This window comes from Balaenoptera physalus (genome assembly GCF_965194825.1).
Source record: "Balaenoptera physalus genome assembly, chromosome: 1".
Lineage (NCBI taxonomy): Eukaryota > Metazoa > Chordata > Mammalia > Artiodactyla > Balaenopteridae > Balaenoptera > Balaenoptera physalus.
Window position 1 is genome coordinate 159,184,084 of NC_138882.1, and position 22,845 is coordinate 159,206,928.

The following is a 22,845-nucleotide window of genomic DNA, read 5'->3' on the forward strand; positions in this document are numbered from 1 at the left end:
AGAAATATGGAGAAAATTATACCAAGGCACATCATAATCAAATTGCTTAAAACCAGTGATAAAAGGGAAAATCTTACTTAAAAGCAACTAGAGGGAAAAAATACACATTACATAAAAAGGACAAAAGATAAGTATGAGAGCAGGTTTCTCATTAGAGGCAGTGTAAGCCAGAAGACAACGGAGAAAAATCTTTAAAGTACTTTTTAAAAAAACTTTTGACCTAGAATTCTATACCAGTGAAAATATCTTTCAAAAACAAAGGTGAAATAAAAATCTTTTCCAGACAACCACAGTTGAATTAGAAATCAATAATAAAAAGGTATATGGAAAATCCACCGAAGTTTTGGAAATTAAACCACACACTTCCATATAACTCACTGGACAAAGGTAAAATAACACTAGAAAATATTTTAAACTGAATGAAAAAGCACAACATATAAAAATTTGTGGATTGGATCTAAAGCTCTACTTAGCAGGAAATTTTTAGCACTTAATACCTATATTTGAAAAGAAGAAAGGTTTCAAATCAGTGATCTCAGATTCTGCCTTAAGAAGCCAGAAAAGGAAGAGCAAATGAAACCTAAAGTAAGCAAGAGAAAGGAAATAATAGAGATCAGAACAGAAATCAATGAAATAAACTATAGAAAAACAGACAAAATCAATGAGACAAAAGCTGTTTCTTTGAAAAGATAAATAAAATTGAAATCTTTGTCCAGACTGATCAAGAAAAAATGAGAAGACAAAAATTACCAATATCAAGAATGGGAAAAGTGATATCACAACAAATTCTAAAGGCATTAAAATGATAATAAGGGAATATTATGAATAACTTTATGCTAATAAATTAAACAACATAATGAAATAGATTAATTTCTTCATAGATGCAAACTACCAAAGTTCACTCAAAAATAAATAAGAATTAGCTAGGTATATACCCAAAAGAATTGAAAACATGGACTTAAACAGATTATTTGTACACCAATATTAATAGCAGCACTATTCACAGTAGCCAAAAGTTGGAAATAACTCAAGTATCTATCAACAGGTGAATGGATAAACAAAATGGAGTATATGCACACAACGGAATATTATTTAGCCATAAAAAGGAATGAAATTCTGATATATGCTACAACATGGATGAGCCTTGAAAACATTATGCTAAGTGAAATAAACCAGACACAAAAAGACAAACATTGTATGAGTCCACTTATATGAGTTACCTAGAATAGCCACAGGGAAGAAATAGCAATAGATGCTAAGCTAGTGGTTGAACATTTGATGAGGAACAGGATATTTACATAGTTTCAAAGTATCTCTCTACAAATTTGGGATGATGAGAAAGTTCTGGAAATAGTGGTGATGGTTGCACAGCAATGTGAATGTCTTTAATGTCACTGAATTGTACCCTTAAATGGTTAAAATGGTAAATTTTATTATGCATATTTTACCACAGTAAAAAGAAAAGAGTAAATAGAATTGAATTTCAAAGAAATTGAATTGGTAGTTAAAAACCTTTGAAAGAAAAGAAAGAAAATCCAGGACTAAATGGTAAATTCTACCAAACATTTAAGGAAAACATAACAATTCTGTATAAACTCTTGCAGAAAATTGAAGAGGAGGAAATATTTCCCAGCTCAGTCTATAAAATCAGTATTATCCTGACACCAAAATCAGACAAAAACTATTATAAAAAAGAAAACTCAGAATAATATCTCTCATGAGCATAGGTGCAAAAATTCTTAATAAAAATTTTAACAGATTGAATCCAATAATGTATAAAAAAGGATAATATATTGTAATAAGTAAGGTTTACCCCCAAGAATGCAAGGCTGGTTTAACATTCAAAAATCAATCACTGTATTTCACCATACTAATAGAGTAAAAAAGAATACCCATATGATCATCTCAGTAATATGGAAAAAGAACCTGATAAAATCCAACATTTATTCCTAATAAAAACAATTAAAACCCTCAACAAACTAGGAATAGAAGGGAACTTCTTCAACATGATAAAGGGCATCTATGATACAGCTACCCTTATACTTAATGGTAAAAGATTGAATGTTTTCTTCCTAACATCAAAAACAAGGCAAAGATGTTTACTTTCACCTCTTCTATTTCAATATCATACCGATGATTTTAGCCAGTACAATAAAACACTAAAAAGAAGTAAAAGATATCCAGATTAAAAAGGAAGAAGTAAAACTGTCCTTATTCTCTAATGACATTGATTGTCTATGTAGAAAATCCTATGGAGTCTACAGAAAGCTATTAGAACTAATAATAGATTTAGCAATGTTTCAGGGTACAAGATCAATATACAAAAATCAATGGTATTTCAATATACCAGCAACAAACAATCAGAAACTGAAATTTTTAAAATTATCACTATAACATCAAGAAAACATGAAATACTTGAGAATAAACCTAGCAAAATATGTACAAGAAAATCATATACAATGAAAATCATAAAACATTGCTGAGAGAAATTAAAGAAGAGAAATTAAAGAAAACCTAAATAAATGGGACATACTGCACTCATGGATTGGAAGACAGTATTATTAAGATGTTGATTCTCTACAATTTGATATATAGATTCAGTGCTATCCAAATCAAAATCCTAACAGGCTTTTTTGAGTAGAAATCGATAATCTGGTTCTGAAATTCGTATGGAAATTCAAAGGACCTAGAGTAGCCAGAAACAACTTTGTGAAAGAAAAATAAAGTGGGACGACTAACACCACCTGATTTCAAGACTTATTATTAAAGCTGTAGTAATCAGCAAAGGGTTATTGGTGTAAAGATACACAAATAGATCAGTGAAAGAAAATAGAGTCCCAAAACAGATCCACATATATGTGGCCAATCTATTTCAATAAAGGGGCAAAGCCAATTCAGTTGAAGAAAATGAAGGTCTTTCAACAAGTGGTAAAACATATACAAAAATTAGCTCATGATGGATCAAGGACCTAAATGTAAAAGCTAAAACTATAAAACTTTTAGAAGAAAACACATCAACAGGTGAATGGATAAAAACTGTGATATAACCATACAGTAGAATACTACTCAGTAATGAAAAGGAACAATCTAGTGATACATACTACAACATGGATGAATCTCAAAATAATTATGCTGAGTGAAAGAAGCCAGACCAAAGAAAAAACAGTGCCTATTGTATTACTCCATTTATGTAAAATTCTAGAAATGCACACTATGGTGACAGAAAGATGATCAGCAGTTTCCTGAGAATGGGAGCTGGGGCAGGTTAGGATGGAAGGGAAGAAGGCATTACCAAGGGTCCCAAGGAAACTTTGGGGCAATGGATATGTCATCAGTAATGAGTCAAGTCACAATCATATATTAACTAACAGGAAGGAATAAGAATTCAGTATCACTTCTTTTATATTACACCAAAAATGCAAACCTCCATCTAATCATGAGGAAACATTAGGCATACCCATATTGAAGGACATTCTACAAAATAACCAGTCTAATCTGCAAAGGTGTCAAGGTTATGAATGTCAAGGGAAGACTCAGGAATTTTTCCAAATTGTCAAAGACTAAAGAGACATGACAAACTAAACATAACACATGATCTTGTATAAAATCTATATGTGTTTATACAAGATCACGTGTTGCATTTAGTTTGTCATGTCTCCTTTGGTGGTAGTAATACATCAATATAAATTTCCTGATTTTGATAGTTATGTGGCAGGTATGTAGAAGATGTCCTTGTTTGCCAGAAATAGACTGCAGAGTTCAGGAGTGATTGTGTATCAAATCAGTTACTTACTTTCAAATGGTTCGGGGGGAAGAAAATTATGATGCTTGTAGTATTCTTGAAACTTCTCTTTGAGTTTGAAATTATTTCAAAATAAAAGAAAACATTTTGATAAAACATTGTGTTTGCAAAGGTGTAGAGTGGGAGTATAGACTGGTAATACTTTGTGGAGGGCAATTTGGCATATCTATCAAAATTACAATGTACATGTCCTTTGACCCAGCAACTTCACTTCCAGGATTTTATCTTACAAATATATTTATACAAATGTGAAATGGTATTTGTACAAAGTTATTCACTCCAACCTTGTTTGCAACTGCAAAATACTTGAAACATTCTAAATAGCCATCAATAGGAGACTGATTAAATATATTACTTTAGCTCCAAAATCTCTTAACATGGAATTCCCAAACCTGAAAAACTTTGAAAATCCAAAGTTTTTTCTAAGTTGACAGCAAAACCTGGCCTCAGCTGTTATGAGGCATTAGTTGCTTCTCAACACTCTTACCAGTCACAGACATCTCTACTGTTCACTAATATTGTTTGCCTTTTTCGTTTAGATGGTTGTTATTTTGTCAGTTTGAGTTTAATTGCCCTGTAAAAAATGCCCAGAAAATTGAAGATACTCCTGTGGGTAAGAATAAGAAGCAAAGGAAGCATCTGTCATTAACAATAGCACAGAAAATAGAGTTAGTGCAAAGTTTGATCAGGTATGTCTATGAGACATCTTACTAAAGAATAAGGTATGGGAATTAACACCACATATGACTTGAAATAATAGAAGGACAAAGAGTTGAAGTTTTACAGGGACAACAATGACCAGAACTAATGAAGAACAGAAATTGTTCAGAGGGCAAAAAATGAAGATATTGACACGACCATGATTGAATGGATTCAACAATGAAGCAACGTGAATATGCCACTGACTGGTTTGTTGTTCATGAAACAAGCTAGATTATGCCATGGAAGACTGAACCTTTATGGTGAGTATAGAATATCAGAAGATTGGCTGCATGGGACTTCCCTGGCTGTCCAGTGGCTAAGACTCCGCATTCCCAATGCAGGGGGGCCAGGTTCGATCCCTGGTCAGGGAACTAGATCCCACATGCAGCAACTAAAGATCCCGCATGCCGCAACAAAGATCCCTCATGCCTCAACTAAGACCCAGTGCAGCCAAATAAATAAATATTTTTTAAAAAAAAAAAGAAAAGGAGATTGGCTGCAGAAATTTCAGAAGCATCACAGTATAAAATATCCGGACAACTATGATGAAATAGCTTCTTTTCGTGAAGAAGATGAAAATTATATTGACAGTTTGTTAAGGTAATTTTTATTGAAAACCTTAGTCTCAAACATGTATATACAGTGGATGAAACAGCTTTGTTCTGTTCTGTTTTCTTTAAAAAAAAAAAAATTAACAATGATTGATGAGCAAACAAGAGGTTTTAAGGACTCTAAGCACAGGTTGAAAGTTCTGGGATGTGCCAATGCAGCAGACAGGTAAAGCTGGAAAAAGCCAACATCCACAATGGTTCAAAGTCGTTCAGGGAATTCCCTGGCAGTCCAGTGGTTAGGACTCCGTGCTTTCATTGCCATGGGCCCAGGTTCAATCCCTGGTCAGGGAACTAAGATCACACAAGCCGTGTGACGCAGCCAAAAAAAAAAAATTGTTCACGATTTATTTGTTAGTATGTAAACAAAAAAGCATGGGTAATTGAAGAGATAATTTCTACCTGGCTTAATAATCTGTACCAATGGCATGAGCTTATTGCACACAAACTGGAATGGAAGAAAACTATACTCATTCCTGGACCACTGTTCCACACACATGCCTCATGAACTTCTTGTGACCAAGAAATTTTACTACCAGGGAAGAGCAAATATAAATATTTATTTGTTTTCATACTAGATACTTGCAGCAGGTAACTCCCAAGTCTTTCTAAGAGAGTTATTGTAGAAGCTTGTTCAGGTATACCTTAATTATGCCATTTACACAGTTGCTGATACTTAGAGAAGCCCCTACAATGAGAAGCCCACACACTGCAACGAAGAGTAGCCCCCACTCGCCGCAACTAGAGAAAGCCTGTGCACAGCAATGAAGACCCGACACAGCCTAAATAAATAAATAAATAAATAAATAAATAAATAAATAAATAAATAAAACATGACTTGGAGGGGCTTCCCTTGTGGCGCAATGTTTAGGAATCCACCTGCCAGTGCAGGGGACACGGGTTCAATCCCTGGTCCGGGAAGATAACCACATGCTGCAGAGCAACTAAGCCCACGCACTGCAACTACTGAAGCCCGTGCGTTCTAGGGCCCACATGCCACAACTACTGAGCCTGTGTGCTGCAACTACTGAAACCCATGCACCTAGAACCCGCACTCCGCAACAAGAGAAGCCACTGCAATGAGAAGCCTGCGCACAGCAACAAAGAGTAGCCCCCACTCGCTGCAACTAGAGAAAGCCCGTGTGCAGCAACAAAGACCCAATGCAGCCAAAAACAAAAACAAACATGACTTGGAACCTTGTTAGAAATGCAAATTCCCAGACCCAACTAACTCTAGACCTACTGAATCAAAATCTCTGTGGGTATAGCCCAAGAATCTTATGCTTTAAACAATTCTTCAGATGACATTTATGCCAACTAAGGTTGTAGAAGCACTGAGTTAGAACAAGCTGACATCAAAAAAATACTGAATATTATATGTTATATACCTGTTGTTCATTCCTTGCAAGATAGAAAAATTGCTAAAATAGTGTTAACCCAAATAAGCATGAGGCTAGTAATGATGACAATGATGAGATGTAACACAGATGAAAAATAATCTCCATAGACAGTATGGAGGAAATGTATGAGCAGTTAATTGGCCTTGAATAACATGCATTTATCAGTGAAAAAGGGATTATTGCTGCTTACTTAATTGGAAGAGACTGCTTATATAAAAATCTATGTTAATGAGACACATTATCCTAGAAGTACACCTTTTTTAAGGCCATCTATTGTAGTTGCTTCATCATTAAAGAATCTCTATCCTGACCCATCATTAAATATCCAACTCTAATCTTTCGTTGCAATAATAGCAGTGCAGATGAAGCCTTTTGTCCAAGATCCTCAAGAAACCAAATGGAAGAAGTATTTATTGTATGCGTATGTACAGATACTTAGCTTGGTTTGAGGTTTTATTGAATGTTTTCCTTAGAAATAAAAGAGTACCAAGTATTCATGGTCTGTATCACACTATTTCATTCATCAGTTTGTTACTGTATCAAAAAACTACAATACTAATTTTGCTATTTATCCTACCTAGTGTGAATATTCATACTTTCATTGCACAAATAGTAATGTGTTTAATTATGGGATGCTGCCTCAGACCTCCTGTATTATATATAATATATGCACAAATTATCTGTATATAACTTTAAAAATAATGAATTCCAAATGCATTCCAAACCCAGGGGTTTTGAATAAGCAGTTGTGGACCTATAAGTACATAAATGGGATACTATGCAGCCATTTAAAAGAACAAGAATCTCTTTATGTACTGATGTGGAATAATATCCAAGATATACTGATATGTAGGGAAAAAATGACATGTAAATCTGTATATACTATGCTACCATTTGTGGATTTTTTTTTAAAGGAGAGGAAATAAAGTATTTCCTTGTTATGCATAGAATATCCTGGAAGGTAAAACAAAAACTATTGGTTGTGTACTGGGTTAAAATTGGATGAATGTGGGTCAGAGGTAAGGGGAAGAAAGAATTTTTCATTATTTACCTTTTGTATCTTTTCAACATTGAACCATGTGAATATTTCCAAAATTTTAAATTATAAATGTAAAAAGAAACATCTCAAATTGAAATGCAAAAATTAAAAAAGAATGGGGGTGGGGGAACCCAGAACAGAATATCTGAGAACTGTAAGACAATTACAAAAGATATATTTTGGGTTGGCCAAATAAGATGTTATGGAAAAAACCTGAATGAACTTTTTGACCAACCCAATAACATATGCACTATATACTGCAATACCCAAAGGAGAAGAAAGAAAAGACCAGAGGAAATATTTGAAGTAATAATGGCTGAGAATTTTCCAAAATTAGTGACAGAAACCAGAACACAGATCCAGGAAGCTCAGAGAACACCAAGTAGGATGAATACCAAAAAATTTTCTCCTAGCCATGTCCTATTCAAACTGCAGAAAATCAAAAACCAGGAGAAAATCTCGAAAGAAGACAGAGAACAAGACAACCTTACCTATAGAGAAACAAGGATAAGAATTACATCAACTTGGGCTTCCCTGGTCACGCAGTGGTTGAGAATCTGCCTGCCAATGCAGGGGACATGGGTCCGAGCCCTGGTCTGGGAAGATCCCACATGCCGCGGAGCAACTGGGCCTGTGAGCCACAACTACTGAGCCTGCGCGTCTGGAGCCTGTGCTCTGCAACAAGAGAGGCCACGATAGTGAGAGGCCCGCGCACCGCGATGAAGTGTGGGCCCCGCTTGCCGCAACTAGAGAAAGCCCTCGCACAGAAACGAAGACCCAACACAGCCAAAAATAAATAAATTAATTAATTTAAAAAAAAAAGAATTACATCAACTTCACTTTATAAACCATGCAAGCAAGAGGGAGTGAAGTGAAATATTTAAAATGTTGCAAGAAAACACCACCAACCTAGAATTCAGTATCCAAATAAATTAGCCTTCAAAAGTAAAGGAGAAATAAAGACTGTCTCAGACAAAGGCTGTAGACAATAAATTGCAAGAAATCCTTCACAGGGAAGAAAAATGATATAGAGCTGAAACTCAAATCTTTGTGAAGAAAGGAAGAGTGTTAGAGAAGGAATAAATGTAAAATAAATCCTTTGGGTTTTCTAAAAAATTCTTAATTGAACTAATAGATAACTGCCTGTTCAAAATAATAATAGCAATGTATTGGGTTACTATAGCTTAAAGATAAATGAAAGCAATGATGTTATAGACAGAGGGAAGAATTGGGAATACTATTATAAGGTACCTTATGAAGTGGTATAGTTATTTGAAAATGGACTTATATTAGTTGTAAATGTATACTGCCACTCTAGGGCAAACACTAAAGTAATTTTTTGAAGAAACAGAACCGTGAGAAGAGAAAATTGAATTATGTAAAATGCTCAGTTTAAAACAGAGAAGGCAGAAAAGAGGAAAGTTTGTTGGTTTTTTTTAAAAGAAAGAAACAAGTGCAGTGAATAAAAAACAGTTACAAATATGGTAGATATTAATCCAAATATATCAATAATCATTTTAAATGTCTTTTAAATGTCTTTTAAATGGTCTAAATACACCAATTAAAAGACAGACTGGAGAACTTACATAGTAAAAATTATTTCTATTTTCTTGATTTATTGTAAGTTTCTTTGGGGTAATAATCCCTCTCAGCATATTTTAATGACATATACCTAGTGACTAATCAACAAACACTAGTCTATAATAGAAACAATGGTTGACCTACTGCATTTACATGGCTGTCTGTAGGGATACTTATGAAGTATTTATCACCAATGCCACTTGCTAGCAATTACTCAATTTTCCATGTCAGCATAATTTTAATAAATTTCGTATCCCAAAAGAGAATGATTGCTTCCTCCCCCAAGAATTTACAGTAGAATTTTTTGCCTTCTTGTTTATGGGAAAAAAAATAAAAGGAAATTTTGAGATTAAAAAAAAAAAAAGACAGACTGGAAAAGAAAAAGTTAATTCCCTGGTGGTCCGGTGGTTAGGACTCCATGCTTCCACCGCAGGGGGCCAGGTTTGATCCCTGGTTGGGGAACTAAGATCCTGCAAGCCACATGGCTCGGCCGGGCGGGAAAAAAAAAACAGACAGACTGACAGTGGATTTAAAAAAAAAAAAAAAAAAAAAGACCCAACTGTATGTTGTCTACAAGAAACCCAGTTTAAATATAAAGACACAGATAGAGTGAAAGTAAAGGGAAGGGATCGATGACCTAAATATAAGAGCTAAAGCCATAAATTTCATAAGAGAAAACATAGGAATAAATCTTCATGACCTTGGATATGGCAGTAGAGTCTTAGATTATGATACCAAAAGCATGAGCAGCAAAAGAAAAGAGTAAATTGGACCTCATCAAAATTAAAAACTTTTGTTCATCAAAGGACATTATCAAGAAAGTGAAAAGACAACTTAAAGGATGGGAGAAAATATTTATAAATTGTATATCTATTTGGAAATAGATGGTGCTGGTATTTACACAATGAATGGTATTTCACAATGGTGAATATGATTAACACCACTCAACTGTACACTTTAAAACAGTTAAAATAGCAAGTTTTATTATATATATATATTTTTTGTTTTTTTTACCACAATTAATAGATAGGCAGTGTTAAAACAAGCAAATACACCCTAAGTACAAACACTGAACAGCACTGTGCTTCATTTATATCCTGTACCTTTAGGCAGATATTTAACTCTTCTGTGACTGAGTTTGTATGCTTTACCTTTCCATACATTTTGAACTAAAAACAGAGGCCAGGGCTTAAACAAATAAACCACACATATGAGGTGTTGTCAGCACTCTGGCCCCCACTTTCCATACCTTGGAGACTCACTATCAAACCAGCTGCACTGAAGGCAGGAAGAGTCTGGAAAAGATATTCTCTCAGGAAAGCATGCATACTAGTTGAGCCAGTTTATTTTCATCTAAAAACTGTTTCTTAACCACAGTCAGATTCCTTCAACAACAACTAAGTAAAGTATGGAGAAAGGTATACCATGTTAACACAAATCAAGAGAAAGCTGGAATGCCTATGTTAATCAAACAAAGCAGACTTCAGTACATGGGAAATTATTAGGGATAAAGAGGGGCATTACGGGGCTTCCCTGGTGGTGCAGTGGTTAAGGATCCACCTGCCAATGCAGGGGACACAGGTTCGAGCCCTGGTCCGGGAAGATCTCACATGCCGCGGAGCAGCTAAGCCTGTGTGCCACAAGTACTGAGCCTGAACTCTAGAGCCCGTGAGCCACAACTACTGAAGCCCGCGTACCTAGAACCCATGCTCCACAACAAGAGAAGCCACCGCAATGAGAAGCCCGCACACCGCAATGAAGAGTAGCCCCCACTCGCCGCAACTAGAGAAAGCCCATGCACAGCAACAAAGACCCAACGCAGCCAAAAATTAATTGATTAATTAATTAATTTTTAAAAAGAGGGGCATTACATAGTGATAAAGGGGTCAGTTCTCCAAGAAATCATAATAATCCTTAATGTATATGCATTTAACAACAAAGCATCAAAATATGTGAGGCAAAAACCTGATAGAACTGCAAGGAGAAATGGAAAAATCCACTGAGAATTCACAATACCTCTATCAGTAATTGATAGATCAGGCAGGCAGAAAATCAGTAAGGTATACTTGAACTGAACAGCACCATCAATTAACTGGATCTAATTAACATTGGTAAAATACTTCCTCAAACAACAGTAGAATACACATTCTTTTCAAGCTCACATGTAACATTCACCAAGATAGACCACATTCTGGACCATAACATACACCTCAGTAAATTTAGAAGAACAGAAATCATACAAAGTATACTCTCAGGTCACAGTGGAATTAAACTAGAAATTAAGAACAGAAGGATAACTGAAAAAAATCCCCCAAAATATGGAGTTTAAACAACACACTTCTAAGTAACACATGGATCAAAGATGACGTCTTGAGAAATTTTTAAATATTTTGAACTAAATGAAAGTTAAAATACAACTAATCAGAAATGTAGGATGCAGTGAAAGCAGTGCTTGGAGGGAAATTTTATAGCGTTAAATGCAAATGTTAGAAAAGGAATATTTGCAACCAATAATCTATTACCTCACACCTGTTAGAATGGCTATTATCAAAAAGATAAGAGATGTGGAGTGTACTGTTGGTGGGAATGTAAATTGGTATAGCCACTCTGGAAAACAGTATAGAGGTTTCTCAAAAAATTAAAAAATAGAAATACCATGTATGGTCCAGCAATCCCACATCTGGGCATATATCCAAAGGAAATGAAATCACTATCTCAAAGAGATATCTGCACTCCCATGTTAATTGCATTGCAGCATTATTCACAATAGCCAAGATTTGGAAACAATGTGTCTGTTGACAGATGAATGGATAAAGAAAAAGTAGTATATATACAGACATGTACATACACACATACACACACAATGGAATATTATTCAAACATAAAAAGGAAATCCAGTCATTTGCAACTTTGAGGGCATTATGCTAAGTGAAATAAGTCAGAGAAAGACAAATGTATGATCTCACATATGTGAGAATCTAAAAAAAGCTGAACTATAGAAACAGTAGATTGGTGGTTGACAGGGGGTAGGGGGTGGGAGAAATGGGGTGATGTTGGTCAAAGGATACAAACATCCAGTTATATGAATAAGTTCCTGGGATCTAATATGGTGACTATAGTTAACATGGTGACTATAGTTAACTGTATTGTATACTTGAAATTTGCTAAAAGAGTAGATCTTAAATGTTCTGGCCTCAATGAAAAAAAAGAAAAAGGTAACTGTGAGGTGATGAATATGTTAACTAACCTTATCATGGTAATCATTTGCAATAAATATATCAAGTCACATTATACACCTTAAACTAACACAGTATTATATGTCAATTATGTCTCAATAAAGGTGAGAGGGAATAAAATAAAATAAGCTTCCACCTTAGAAAACTAGAGAAAGAAGAGCAAAGCTGGCACAAAAAAAAAAAAAAAGATAATAAAAATTAGAGCAGAAATCAATGAAACTGAAAATAGGAAAACATGAGAAAATCAAAGAAAGCAAAAGCTGGTTCTTTCTAAAGATCAATAAAACTGATAAACCTCTAGCCAGGCTAGCCAAAAAACAAAAACAAACAAATAACAAAAGACGACATAAATTACTAATATCTTAAATGAAAAGAGGGGCCATCATTATTGATCCATGGATGTTAAAAGGATAATGAAGGAATATTATGAAAAACCATATTCTCTAAAATTTGATATCTTAGATGACAAAACAGACCAATTCCTTGAAAAACACAATCTACCAAAACTCACACATGGAGAAATAAATAATAAATAAATAAATCTTGGCCTATATCTGTTAAAGAAATTGAATCAGTAATCTTCCAAACAGAAAGCACTTGGCCCAGATGATTTCACTGGTGAGTTCTATCAAATACTTGAAAAAAATGATACCAACTCTCTGCAGTCTCTTCCAGAAAACAGAAGCAGAGAGAACACTTCCTAACTCATCCTATGAGGCCAGCATTACCTAATACCAAAACCAGATAAAGACAGTACAAAAAAGGAGAACTACAGACTAATATCACTCATGGACATAAATGCAAAAAATCCTCAACAAAATATTAGCAAACTGAATCCAACAAAGTGTGAAAAGAATTATACACCATGACCAAGTGGGATTTATTCCAGGAATGCAAGGCTGATTCAGCACTTGAAAATCAATTAATGTAATCCATCACATCCACAGGCTAAAGAAGAAAGATCATAGATTATCCTTTAGATCTTTTCCTAATAGACACAGGAAAAAAACATTAACAAAGGCCAACACCTATTCATGATTTAAAAAAAAAAAAACCTGTCAGCAAATTAGGAATAGAGGAGAACTGATTCAACTTTATAAAGAACATCTAAAAAGAACCTCCAGCTACCATCATATTTAATGGAGAGAACATAGATGCTTTCCCCTGAAGATCAGAAATAGGACAAGAATGTCACCTCTCACCACTCTCATTCAACATTATACGGGAAGTCCTAGCTAATACAGTAAGACAAGAAAGGAAAGAAAAGGTATATAGGTTGGAAAGGAAGAAATAAAACTGTCTTTGTTTGCAGATGACTTGATTGTCTATGTTAAATCCCAAAGAATCAAGAACAAACTGGAACTAATGACTGATTATGGTAAGGTTTCAGGATACAAGGGTAATACACAAAAGTCAATTGCTTTCCTATATACCAGCAATGAACAGTTGGAATTTTAAGTTAAAAACCACAATACCATTTACATTAGGACCCCTCAAAAAAGTACTAAGAAAAATCTAACAGAATATGTACAAGATCTATATGAGGAAAATGATAAAACTTTGAGGAAAGAAATCAAAGAAGATCTAAATGAATAGATATTCCATGTCCATAAATAGGAAGACTCAATACTGTTATTATGTCAGTGCTTCCTAACTTGATCTATAAATTCAGTAGTACCATCTCAACCAAAATCCTAGCATTTTATTTTGTGGATATCGACAAACTCTCTTTATATGGGAAAGCAAAAAACCTAGAATAGCCAATACAATATTGAAGAACAAAGTTGGAGAACTAACACCATCTGACTTCAAGACAATATAAAGCTACAGTAATCAAATAGTGTGGTATTGGCAAAAGAATAGACAAATAGTTCAATGGAACAGAATATAGAGCTCAGAAATAGACCCACACAAATATAGTCAACTGATCTTTGACAGAGGAGAAAAGGACAGTCTTTTCAACAAATGGTACTGGAAGAACTGTACATCCACATTTAAAAAAATGAATATAGACACTGACCTTACACCTTTCACAAAAATTAATTCAAAATGTATCAGACAGGGCTTCCCTGGTGGCTCAGTGGTTGGGAGTCTGCCTGCCAATGCAGGGGACACGGGTTCGAGCCCTGGTCTGGGAAGATCCCACATGCCACGGAGCGACTAAGCCCGTGAGCCACAATTACTGAGCCTGCGCGTCTGGAGCCTGTGCTCTGCAACAAGAGAGGCCGTGATAGTGAGAGGCCCGCGCACCGCGATGAAGAGTGGCCCCTGCTTGCCACAACTAGAGAAAGCCCTCGCACAGAAACGAAGACCCAACACAGCCATAAAATAAATAAATAAATAAATAAATAAATAAATAAATAAATAAAAAGAAAGTAAGTGTTCTTTAAAAAAAAAAAAAAAATGTATCAGACATGAAGGTAAAGCACAAAATTATAAAACTTCTAGAAGATAACACAGGAGAAAATCTAGGTGACCTTGGGTTTGGCAATAACTTTTTTTTTTGGCCACACCGTGCAGCTTGTGGGATCTTAGTTCCAGGACCAGGGATCGAACCTGGGCCCCCTGCAGTGGAAGCGTGGAGTCCTAACCACTGGACTGCCAGGGAATTCCCAGCAATAAATTTTTAGATACAACACCAAAATTACAATCCATGAAAGAAAACATTGACAAGTAGGACGTCATTAAAGTTTAAAACTTATGTGAAAAACACTGAAAAGACAAGCCACAGACTGGGAGAAAATATTTGCAAAACAATATCTGATAAAGGACTTATATCCCAAATATACAAAAAACTCTTAAAACTAAACAATAAGGAAAACAAACAACTGAATTTTAAAATGCACTGAAGACCTGAACTGATGCCTTACCAAACAAGATATATAGATGGCAAACAAGCATATAAAAAGATATTCAGCATGATATGTCATTTGGGGAATGCAAATTAAAACAAAAGCTAGATACCACTACATACCTATTAGAATGGCTAAAATCCAAAACACTGACAACACCAAACACTAGTGGGGATGTGGAGCAGCAGGGACTCATTCATTCCTGGTGGGAATGCAAAAGGTCCAGCCACTTTGGAAGACAGTTTGGCAGTATTTTTACAAAGCTGCACATAGTCTAACCATATGATCCAGCAATCACATTCCTAAGTATTTACCCAAATGAGTTGGAAACTTATGTCCACACAAAAACCAGCACACAAATGTTTATAGCAGCTTTATTTGTAATTGCCCAAAACTGGAAGCAACCAAGATGCCCTGCAGTAGGTGAATGGATAAACAAACTGAGGTAGATCCATACAATGGGATATTATTTACCAATAAAAAGAAATGAGCTACCCTTCAATAAATGGTGCTGGGAAAACTGGAGAGCTACATGTAAAAGAATGAAGTTAGAACATTCTCTAACCCTATATACAAAAATAAACTCAAAATGAATCAAAGGCCTAAGTGTAAGACCAGAAACCATAAAACTCCTTGAAGAAAACACTCTGACATAAATCGTAGCAATGTTTTTTTGGATCTGTATCCTAAAGGAAAGGAAATAAAAGCAAAAATAAACAAATGGGACCTAATTAAACTTAACGCTTTTTGCACAGCAAAAGAAACCATCAACAAAATGAAAAGACAACCTACTGAATGGGAGAAAATATTTGCAAATAGTATGACCAATAAGGGGTTAAATCCAAAATATATAAACAGCTCATAAAACCTAACATCAAAAAAAAAAAACAACCTGATTAAAAGATGGGCAGAAGACCTGAATAGACATTTTTCCAAATGTCTATTTGGAATGCTCAACAGGCACATAAAAAGATGCTCAATATCATTAATCATCAGAGAAATGCAAATTAAAACCACAATGAGATAATCACCTCACTTGTCAGAATGGCTGTCCTCAAAAAGAACACAAATAGGGCTTCCCTGGTGGCGCAGTGGTTGAGAATCTGCCTGCCAATGAAGGGGACACGGGTTCAAGCCCTGGTCCGGGAAGATCCCACATGCTGCAGAGCGGCTGGGCCCGTGAGCCACAACTACTGAGCCTGCGCGTCTGGAGCCTGTGCTCTGCAACGGGAGAGGCCGTGACAGTGAGAGGCCCGCGCACCACGATGAAGAGTGGCCCCCACTCGCCGCAACTGGAGAAAGCCCTCGCACAGAAACGAAGACCCAACACAGCCAAAAATAAATTAATTAATTAATTTTAAAAAAAAAGAACACAAATAACAAAGGTTGGCGAGGATGTGGAAAAAAGGGAACCCTCGTACACTGTTGCTGGAAATGTAAATTGGTGCAGCCACTGTGGAAAATGATATGGAGGGTTCTCAGAAAACTAAAAATAGAAATACGATATGACCCAGCAATTCCACTCCTGGGTATATATCCAAAAAATATTAAAACACTAATTCAAAAAGATACATGTACCCCAGTGTTCATAGCAGCATCATTTACAGTAGCCAAGAAATGGAAGCACCCTAAGTGTCCATCAACAGATGAATGGATAAAGAAGAGATGGTACACCACCTAGAGGGGTGGGATAGGGAGGGTGGGAGGGAGACGCAAGAGGGAGGGGATATGGGTATATATGTATATGTATAGCTGATTCACTTTGTTATACAGCTGAAACTAACACAACAATGTAAAGCAATTATACTCCAATAAAGATGTTAAAAAAAAAAAGGAAGAGATGGTATAGATAGATACACAATGGAATACTGCTCAGCCATAAAAAAGAACAAAATTTTGCCATTTGCAACAACATGGATGGACTTGGAGGGTGTTCTGCTAAGTAAATTAAGTCAGACAGAGAAAGACAAATATTGTATGATAGCACTTTTATGTGAAATCTAAAAAAAATACAACAAACTAGTGAATATAACAGAAAAGAAACAGACTCACAGATATAGAGACCAAACTTGTGGGGAATTCCCTGGTGGTCCAGTGGTTAGGACTCCGTGCTCTCACTAACAAGGGCCCGGGTTCAATCCCTGGTCAGGGAACTAAGATCCCACGAGCCGCGCAGTGTGGCCAAAAAAAAACACAAAGTCTATTAAATGTTTTAATTGTTTTTAAAGATGATAGAAGAAAAAAAGGTAGTCTCTCAATCCTGACCCCCAAAGATAACTACTACTACTAAGACAGTGTTATAATAAATATTCCCAGATATTTCCTGTTCATATATGTGTGCACACACATGCTGTACACACACAGACTGCTACTTATCTTTTTTATATAAAAGTAGAATCATAGAATATTAACTATACACAAATTTTTTATAATTCCCCCAACAACCTTAAAAGGTTATTGTTTCCATTACTTCCATGAAGTAACTGATCTGGTAAATGGCTGAACTAGGTTCACTTCCCAATGTATTTTACTCCAAAGTTTGTATACTCTTACCACTGCACCTCTTGGTAAAACGTAAGACCTACTTTTTGTTCTATCTTTACTTCACATTTTACCCCCTCAGAAGATACACCAATCTTTCATATACCCTACTGCCATTATACAGTGACCTTCACGTCATATGGTACACAGGGCATTCCTGCAATGTATTCCTTGACTCTGTGCACTCATACTTGCCTACTGGATAGGAAGTGGTGGCCCAGCTCCTTTTTGCTCCAGGGAGCTGTACTGAGGAACAAACTATGGGACTGGCATACTTTTTTGGCAATAATGTGGCTTCCTTCTCCTGTATAAGTAGCTCTCAAAATTCAGGTGTTCGAGAAGATGACTTCTGGGACCTAAAGATCCTGAGGGAAAAGAGGGTGAGGGGTAGAGGCAGATGAAAAGGTGGAGAGAGGTGAATTCATGTGGGTGCCTGGGGAAGGAAGGAGCCTCCAGCGGGTTCAGTGGAGACAGAGCTTGACCACCCAGAAGAGATGGTGGCCTTCAGAAGCACTCAGTGCATTGATAGCCGCCAGTTCAACCAGTACCTGTTGTGATCAGCTGACTGTTCAGGGAAGCTTTAAAGAAGACCTTGTCCCTGCCCCTTCTCTCGGCACCTGTAGGAGACACTCTGAGGCTCCGCACAATCCTGGAAGCAATACAGAAGCACATCCATTCTTCCTCCCTCATCTTCAAACTGGCCCAAGATGCATTCAAGATTGCTACACCCACGGACAGTAGTACAGACAGCACCCTGCTCAACGTGGCCCTGGAGCTGGGGTTACAGGTATGGAGGACAAGCGGGCCATCCCCACTTTAGACTTCTGGCCTAGTGACAACTGGTAGAAGATAAGATCCCACGGGGACTGGAGTGGGCATGGGCCAGGACTGGTTCTTTCTCTGTCCCCAGGACACAGCTTCTAGGCTAGACACAAGGTAAGGACTCAACATTGGCCTCTGTTTTGAAGTTAAGGCCAGTTAAGCAGTGTAGCCTTAGGCTCCACAGGGTCCCCTTCTTCTCCCTACCCCATCCCCCTTCCTCCAAGTCAAGCAAGGTGTGGTAATAAGGGCTTTATTCATTACAGGTTATCAGAGGAGTGTTCTATCTGATTGGTAGCAGGGATGGGGCAGAAATTAAACAAACCCATCTGTAGTTATCAGGGGAGAGATGGCTGTTTAAGGCACCAATAAATACTTGTTGCATAAATGAATGGCAAGGGGGAGTGGGAAGGGGGAGGTTATAGCAGTTATGCTTAGCCAACTGGGAAGGCTGCTTTTTTGCCCAGGTGATGAGGATGACCTTATCAACCCTTAACTGGAGGCGCCGGGAGATGGTGCGGTGGTTGGTGACATGTGCTACAGAAGTGGGTAAGTATCCCAGCTCCCTGTACCCCCAGGGGAAAGGATTCCTAGGCCCTACTCATGGGACAGGACGACGAATCTTTAGAGCGCTCATATTCCTATTACTGATGGCTAGGAAAGGATGAGGCTGCTGGTAGGAGAAGATGGCCTCTGTTCAGCCTGACCAAACTCTGCCCTCACTGCTTGGACCATACCCTGATGTCAGCAGCACTTTGACCCTCTGATCAGAGACATTCTGAGAGAGTGAATTTTCAGCCACAAGTACTCAAGTGCAGCCTTGGGAGGTAGTTGGCCCAGTGGTTTGGTCCCAGTCCCTGTCCATGATTCTGAGAAACCCCAAACAATTTGGAGGCTCGGGACCCCATCTAGAGCCCAAAGCCCCAGCACAAGACTCTACCCTGAGAGGCCCCACTTCAGCTAGAACCCCCAGGCAGATCTGCAACTCCTGCCTTGGGGCAGGCAAACCACAGGCTCTGTTGCTCCATCCTTGTGAGGGGCTTAGAGCACCTGCAGAAACCTTCAACACTCTCACCTGGGGAAGGAAGGGATGGGAAGAGACCCCAAACAGGGTCTGGGCATCTGGGATGGTCCCCTTGCCCTGGTTGCCTCAGATCATCTCAAGGCTGCTGAGAAGGAGGGAGAACTCGTCTCTGCAGGCCAAGTTCTGACCCCAAATGGTAGTCTGGGCAGACCTGGATCAGGACCCGGATGGCCACAGCTGAGCTCAGGCTCTCCCTGACAGGTGTGCAGGCCCTGGTGAGCATCCTGCAGAGCTGGTACACACTCTTCACCCCCACCGAGGCTACCAGCATTGTGGCTGCCACAGCCGTATCCCACACCACTATCCTGCGCCTCAGTCTTGACTATCCACAGCGGGAGGAGCTGGCTAGCTGTGCTCGCACGCTGGCCCTGCAGTGTGCTATGAAGGATCCACAGAGCTGCGCCCTATCGGCCCTTACACTTTGTGAGAAGGACCACATCGCCTTTGAAGCAGCCTACCAGATTGCCATCGATGCTGCTGCCGGCGGCATGACTCACTCACAGCTGTTCACCATCGCCCGCTACATGGAGCTCCGTGGCTACCCGCTACGTGCCTTCAAGCTGGCCTCACTGGCCATGAGCCATCTCAACCTGGCCTACAACCAGGACACCCACCCGGCCATCAACGATGTGCTCTGGGCGTGTGCCCTCAGCCACTCCCTGGGCAAGAATGAGCTGGCGGCCCTGATTCCCCTGGTGGTGAAGAGCGTGCACTGTGCCACAGTGCTTTCAGACATCCTACGGCGCTGCACGGTCACTGCACCTGGCCTGGCCGGCATCCCAGGCCGCCGCAGCTCGGGAAAGCTTATGTCCACCGACAAAGCTCCCCTGCGCCAGCTGCTGGATGCCACCATCAATGCCTATATCAACACCACACACTCGCGCCTGACACACATCAGCCCTCGCCACTACGGAGAGTTCATTGAGTTTCTGAGCAAGGCCCGGGAGACCTTCCTGCTGCCGCAGGATGGCCACCTGCAGTTTGCCCAGTTCATCGACAACCTCAAACAAATCTACAAAGGCAAGAAGAAGCTGATGCTGCTGGTGCGAGAGCGCTTTGGCTGAGAGAGCAGATGGCTCGCTGCTGGGGCATCCTGCGCTCCCAGGTACCATCCGGTCAGGCCAAGGACACAAACATTTGTCCACCCTGAGAGGACTCTGAGCACCTGTGGCTGAAGCCAGAGGACCACAGGGCTAAGCATGGGGAGAGTCCAACTCTAGCCAACATGCCTTGTCAAGGTTCTCGCAACAGCCCACTGTTCCTGGAGGAGCTGGGCCCTGCAGACCAATCAGAAACCCCACACATGCCACCTCACGCCCCGCTATCCTGCGTGTCCTGGGCGTTGGCCCTCTCTCCTTGGCAAACACAGAACACTGTTCCGTCTCAGGGATTGCTTAACCAGAGAAACAGAAGCATTTATGGTACTGTAAATACTATAATATATGTGTTGCCAATTACATTGTAAAATTGTAACTATTTATAATTCTGGTTCTAATTTGATGGGTAGCTGTGGGTGGGAAGATAGGCTTGTTTTCTGAGGAGATTCACAACCATTTCTCAGGTTTCCCTTCCAGAGTATATGCTATTGGCAGTGGAAGAGTGGGGGTGGCAGAGAGAAAAATGGCCATTAGAGTAAACCCCAAGTCTAGTCTATGCAGAAACCCCGGCCTGCAGATGGGCATTGACAGCCCAGTGGTGGGTGAGGGGCAGGGCCCCGTCTTGACTTAGACTTTCACCTCACGAAGCCATGAGGACACAGAAGCTCTTGCTCCTGCCTCACACAGCCTCTCTCTCTGGGGGCCTGCCGAGCTCCTGAGAAACAAGGGCGGGGAGAAGGTGAAGGTCTGGGAGGCCACTGGGCTCATAATGTTCATCTACTCTGGTCACCTTTGTGTTAGAGAGCATCTGGTTTCATCTCTCATTATACTTGTGTGTGTGTGGATCTGAATGGCTACGTACGTGCATCTGTGCACATAGATATATCTGTGCATGCCTGTATGTGCACATGTATATTTATGTGTATCTGTGTCAGGTCTGTGTGTGAAGACATGTCTGTGTACTGGATGGTGGGTTTCTGTGTGAGGGTATACACATTTGTGAACATATAAAAATACATATCTGTGTGTGTGTGTGTGTGTGTGTTGTTTGTCGATGCATGTGTAGTGTTTGTGTATCTGGGCACACGTAAGTGCATGTGTATAAACATGTCCATGTCTGTAACTGTGTATATTTCCACATGTAGCTTTGTCTGTGAATTCATGTTTGAGGATCTGCATGAATGTGTCCCTTCTCTTTTTGCCAGATCTCTCATCCCCATTTCTCTTATTCTCTCACCAGCTAAACATGTTCCACATCTCTGTGCCTCCTTTATTCACCATTGTCTCACCAAACAAGCTTCTAAGCACTAGTCTCCCTCTGCTCTGAGTGGCTCCTTCAGCGCCACATTTCTCTTCTTACCCTGTACTTGCTTTCTTCCCCTGCCTTTCTACCTCAAGCTTCTTCTGCCTGCTTCTGTCACAGTCCCATTGGTCATTGGTTTGGAGGCTGTGGCTGGAATGCATTTGGCCTTTTCCTTTCTGACTAGTTTCTAGCTCTAGTGGGCAACCCCTGTCTTAGCCCTGGCTGACCTCCACAGTGTATCGTGTTCCTGCTACCCTCCTGACCCCTCTGCTCAGCCTGGAATTGTAATAGGAGGTAGCACAGGCATTCAGAAGAGTCATTTAGATGCCAGTGTCTTGGTGGTTACTGTTTCATGTTTTAGTTCCCGAGTAGGGGGTGGGGTGTGACAGGGAAGGGGTGGTATAGTTAGAGTGTGAACTAAAGACCTCTTTGTCTGCTTTACTTTCCTGTCTTTGACAAACTGTTTGTGTCACTTTTTTTTTTTCTCCACACTAACCAGTAAGTTGCATTTGCTGTTTGTGGCTACCAAAGTCTCACCATCCAGCTACGGGCCCAACAACCTCTCAGCCCAATAGGTTGGTTTAAAAAAAAAAAAAAAAAGACGACGCCACTCCCATTTCTGTATCACAATTGCCGTTTTTTAGCAAGTGTGTGAACTCACAGTGCTTTTCTATGAATAAATCATGGATCACAGAAAAGATCATTTTTCTAAAATCAGAAATTGCGTTCTTTCAATAAATGGGGCCCTTCTCTCTCTTCTCCATCACCCTGGCTGGGACAG

The 22,845-nt window shown here is 38.9% G+C and overlaps 1 protein-coding gene across 2 annotated transcripts in view; it reads left to right on the forward strand.

Moving 5' to 3' along the window:
• Positions 1-22,764, forward strand: part of ZSWIM5 (zinc finger SWIM-type containing 5) — a 288,792-nt gene extending 266,028 nt beyond the window's left edge. For both annotated transcript variants that reach the window (XM_082454999.1, XM_082454998.1), the window contains 3 exons: positions 18,385-18,548; positions 19,048-19,129; positions 19,866-22,764. In XM_082454999.1, the coding sequence (XP_082311125.1) occupies positions 18,385-18,548; positions 19,048-19,129; positions 19,866-20,728 (1,109 nt within the window). In that variant the 3' untranslated portion in view covers positions 20,729-22,764. The remainder of the gene's footprint in view (positions 1-18,384; positions 18,549-19,047; positions 19,130-19,865) is intronic.
• The last annotated feature ends 81 nt before the right edge of the window (positions 22,765-22,845 follow it).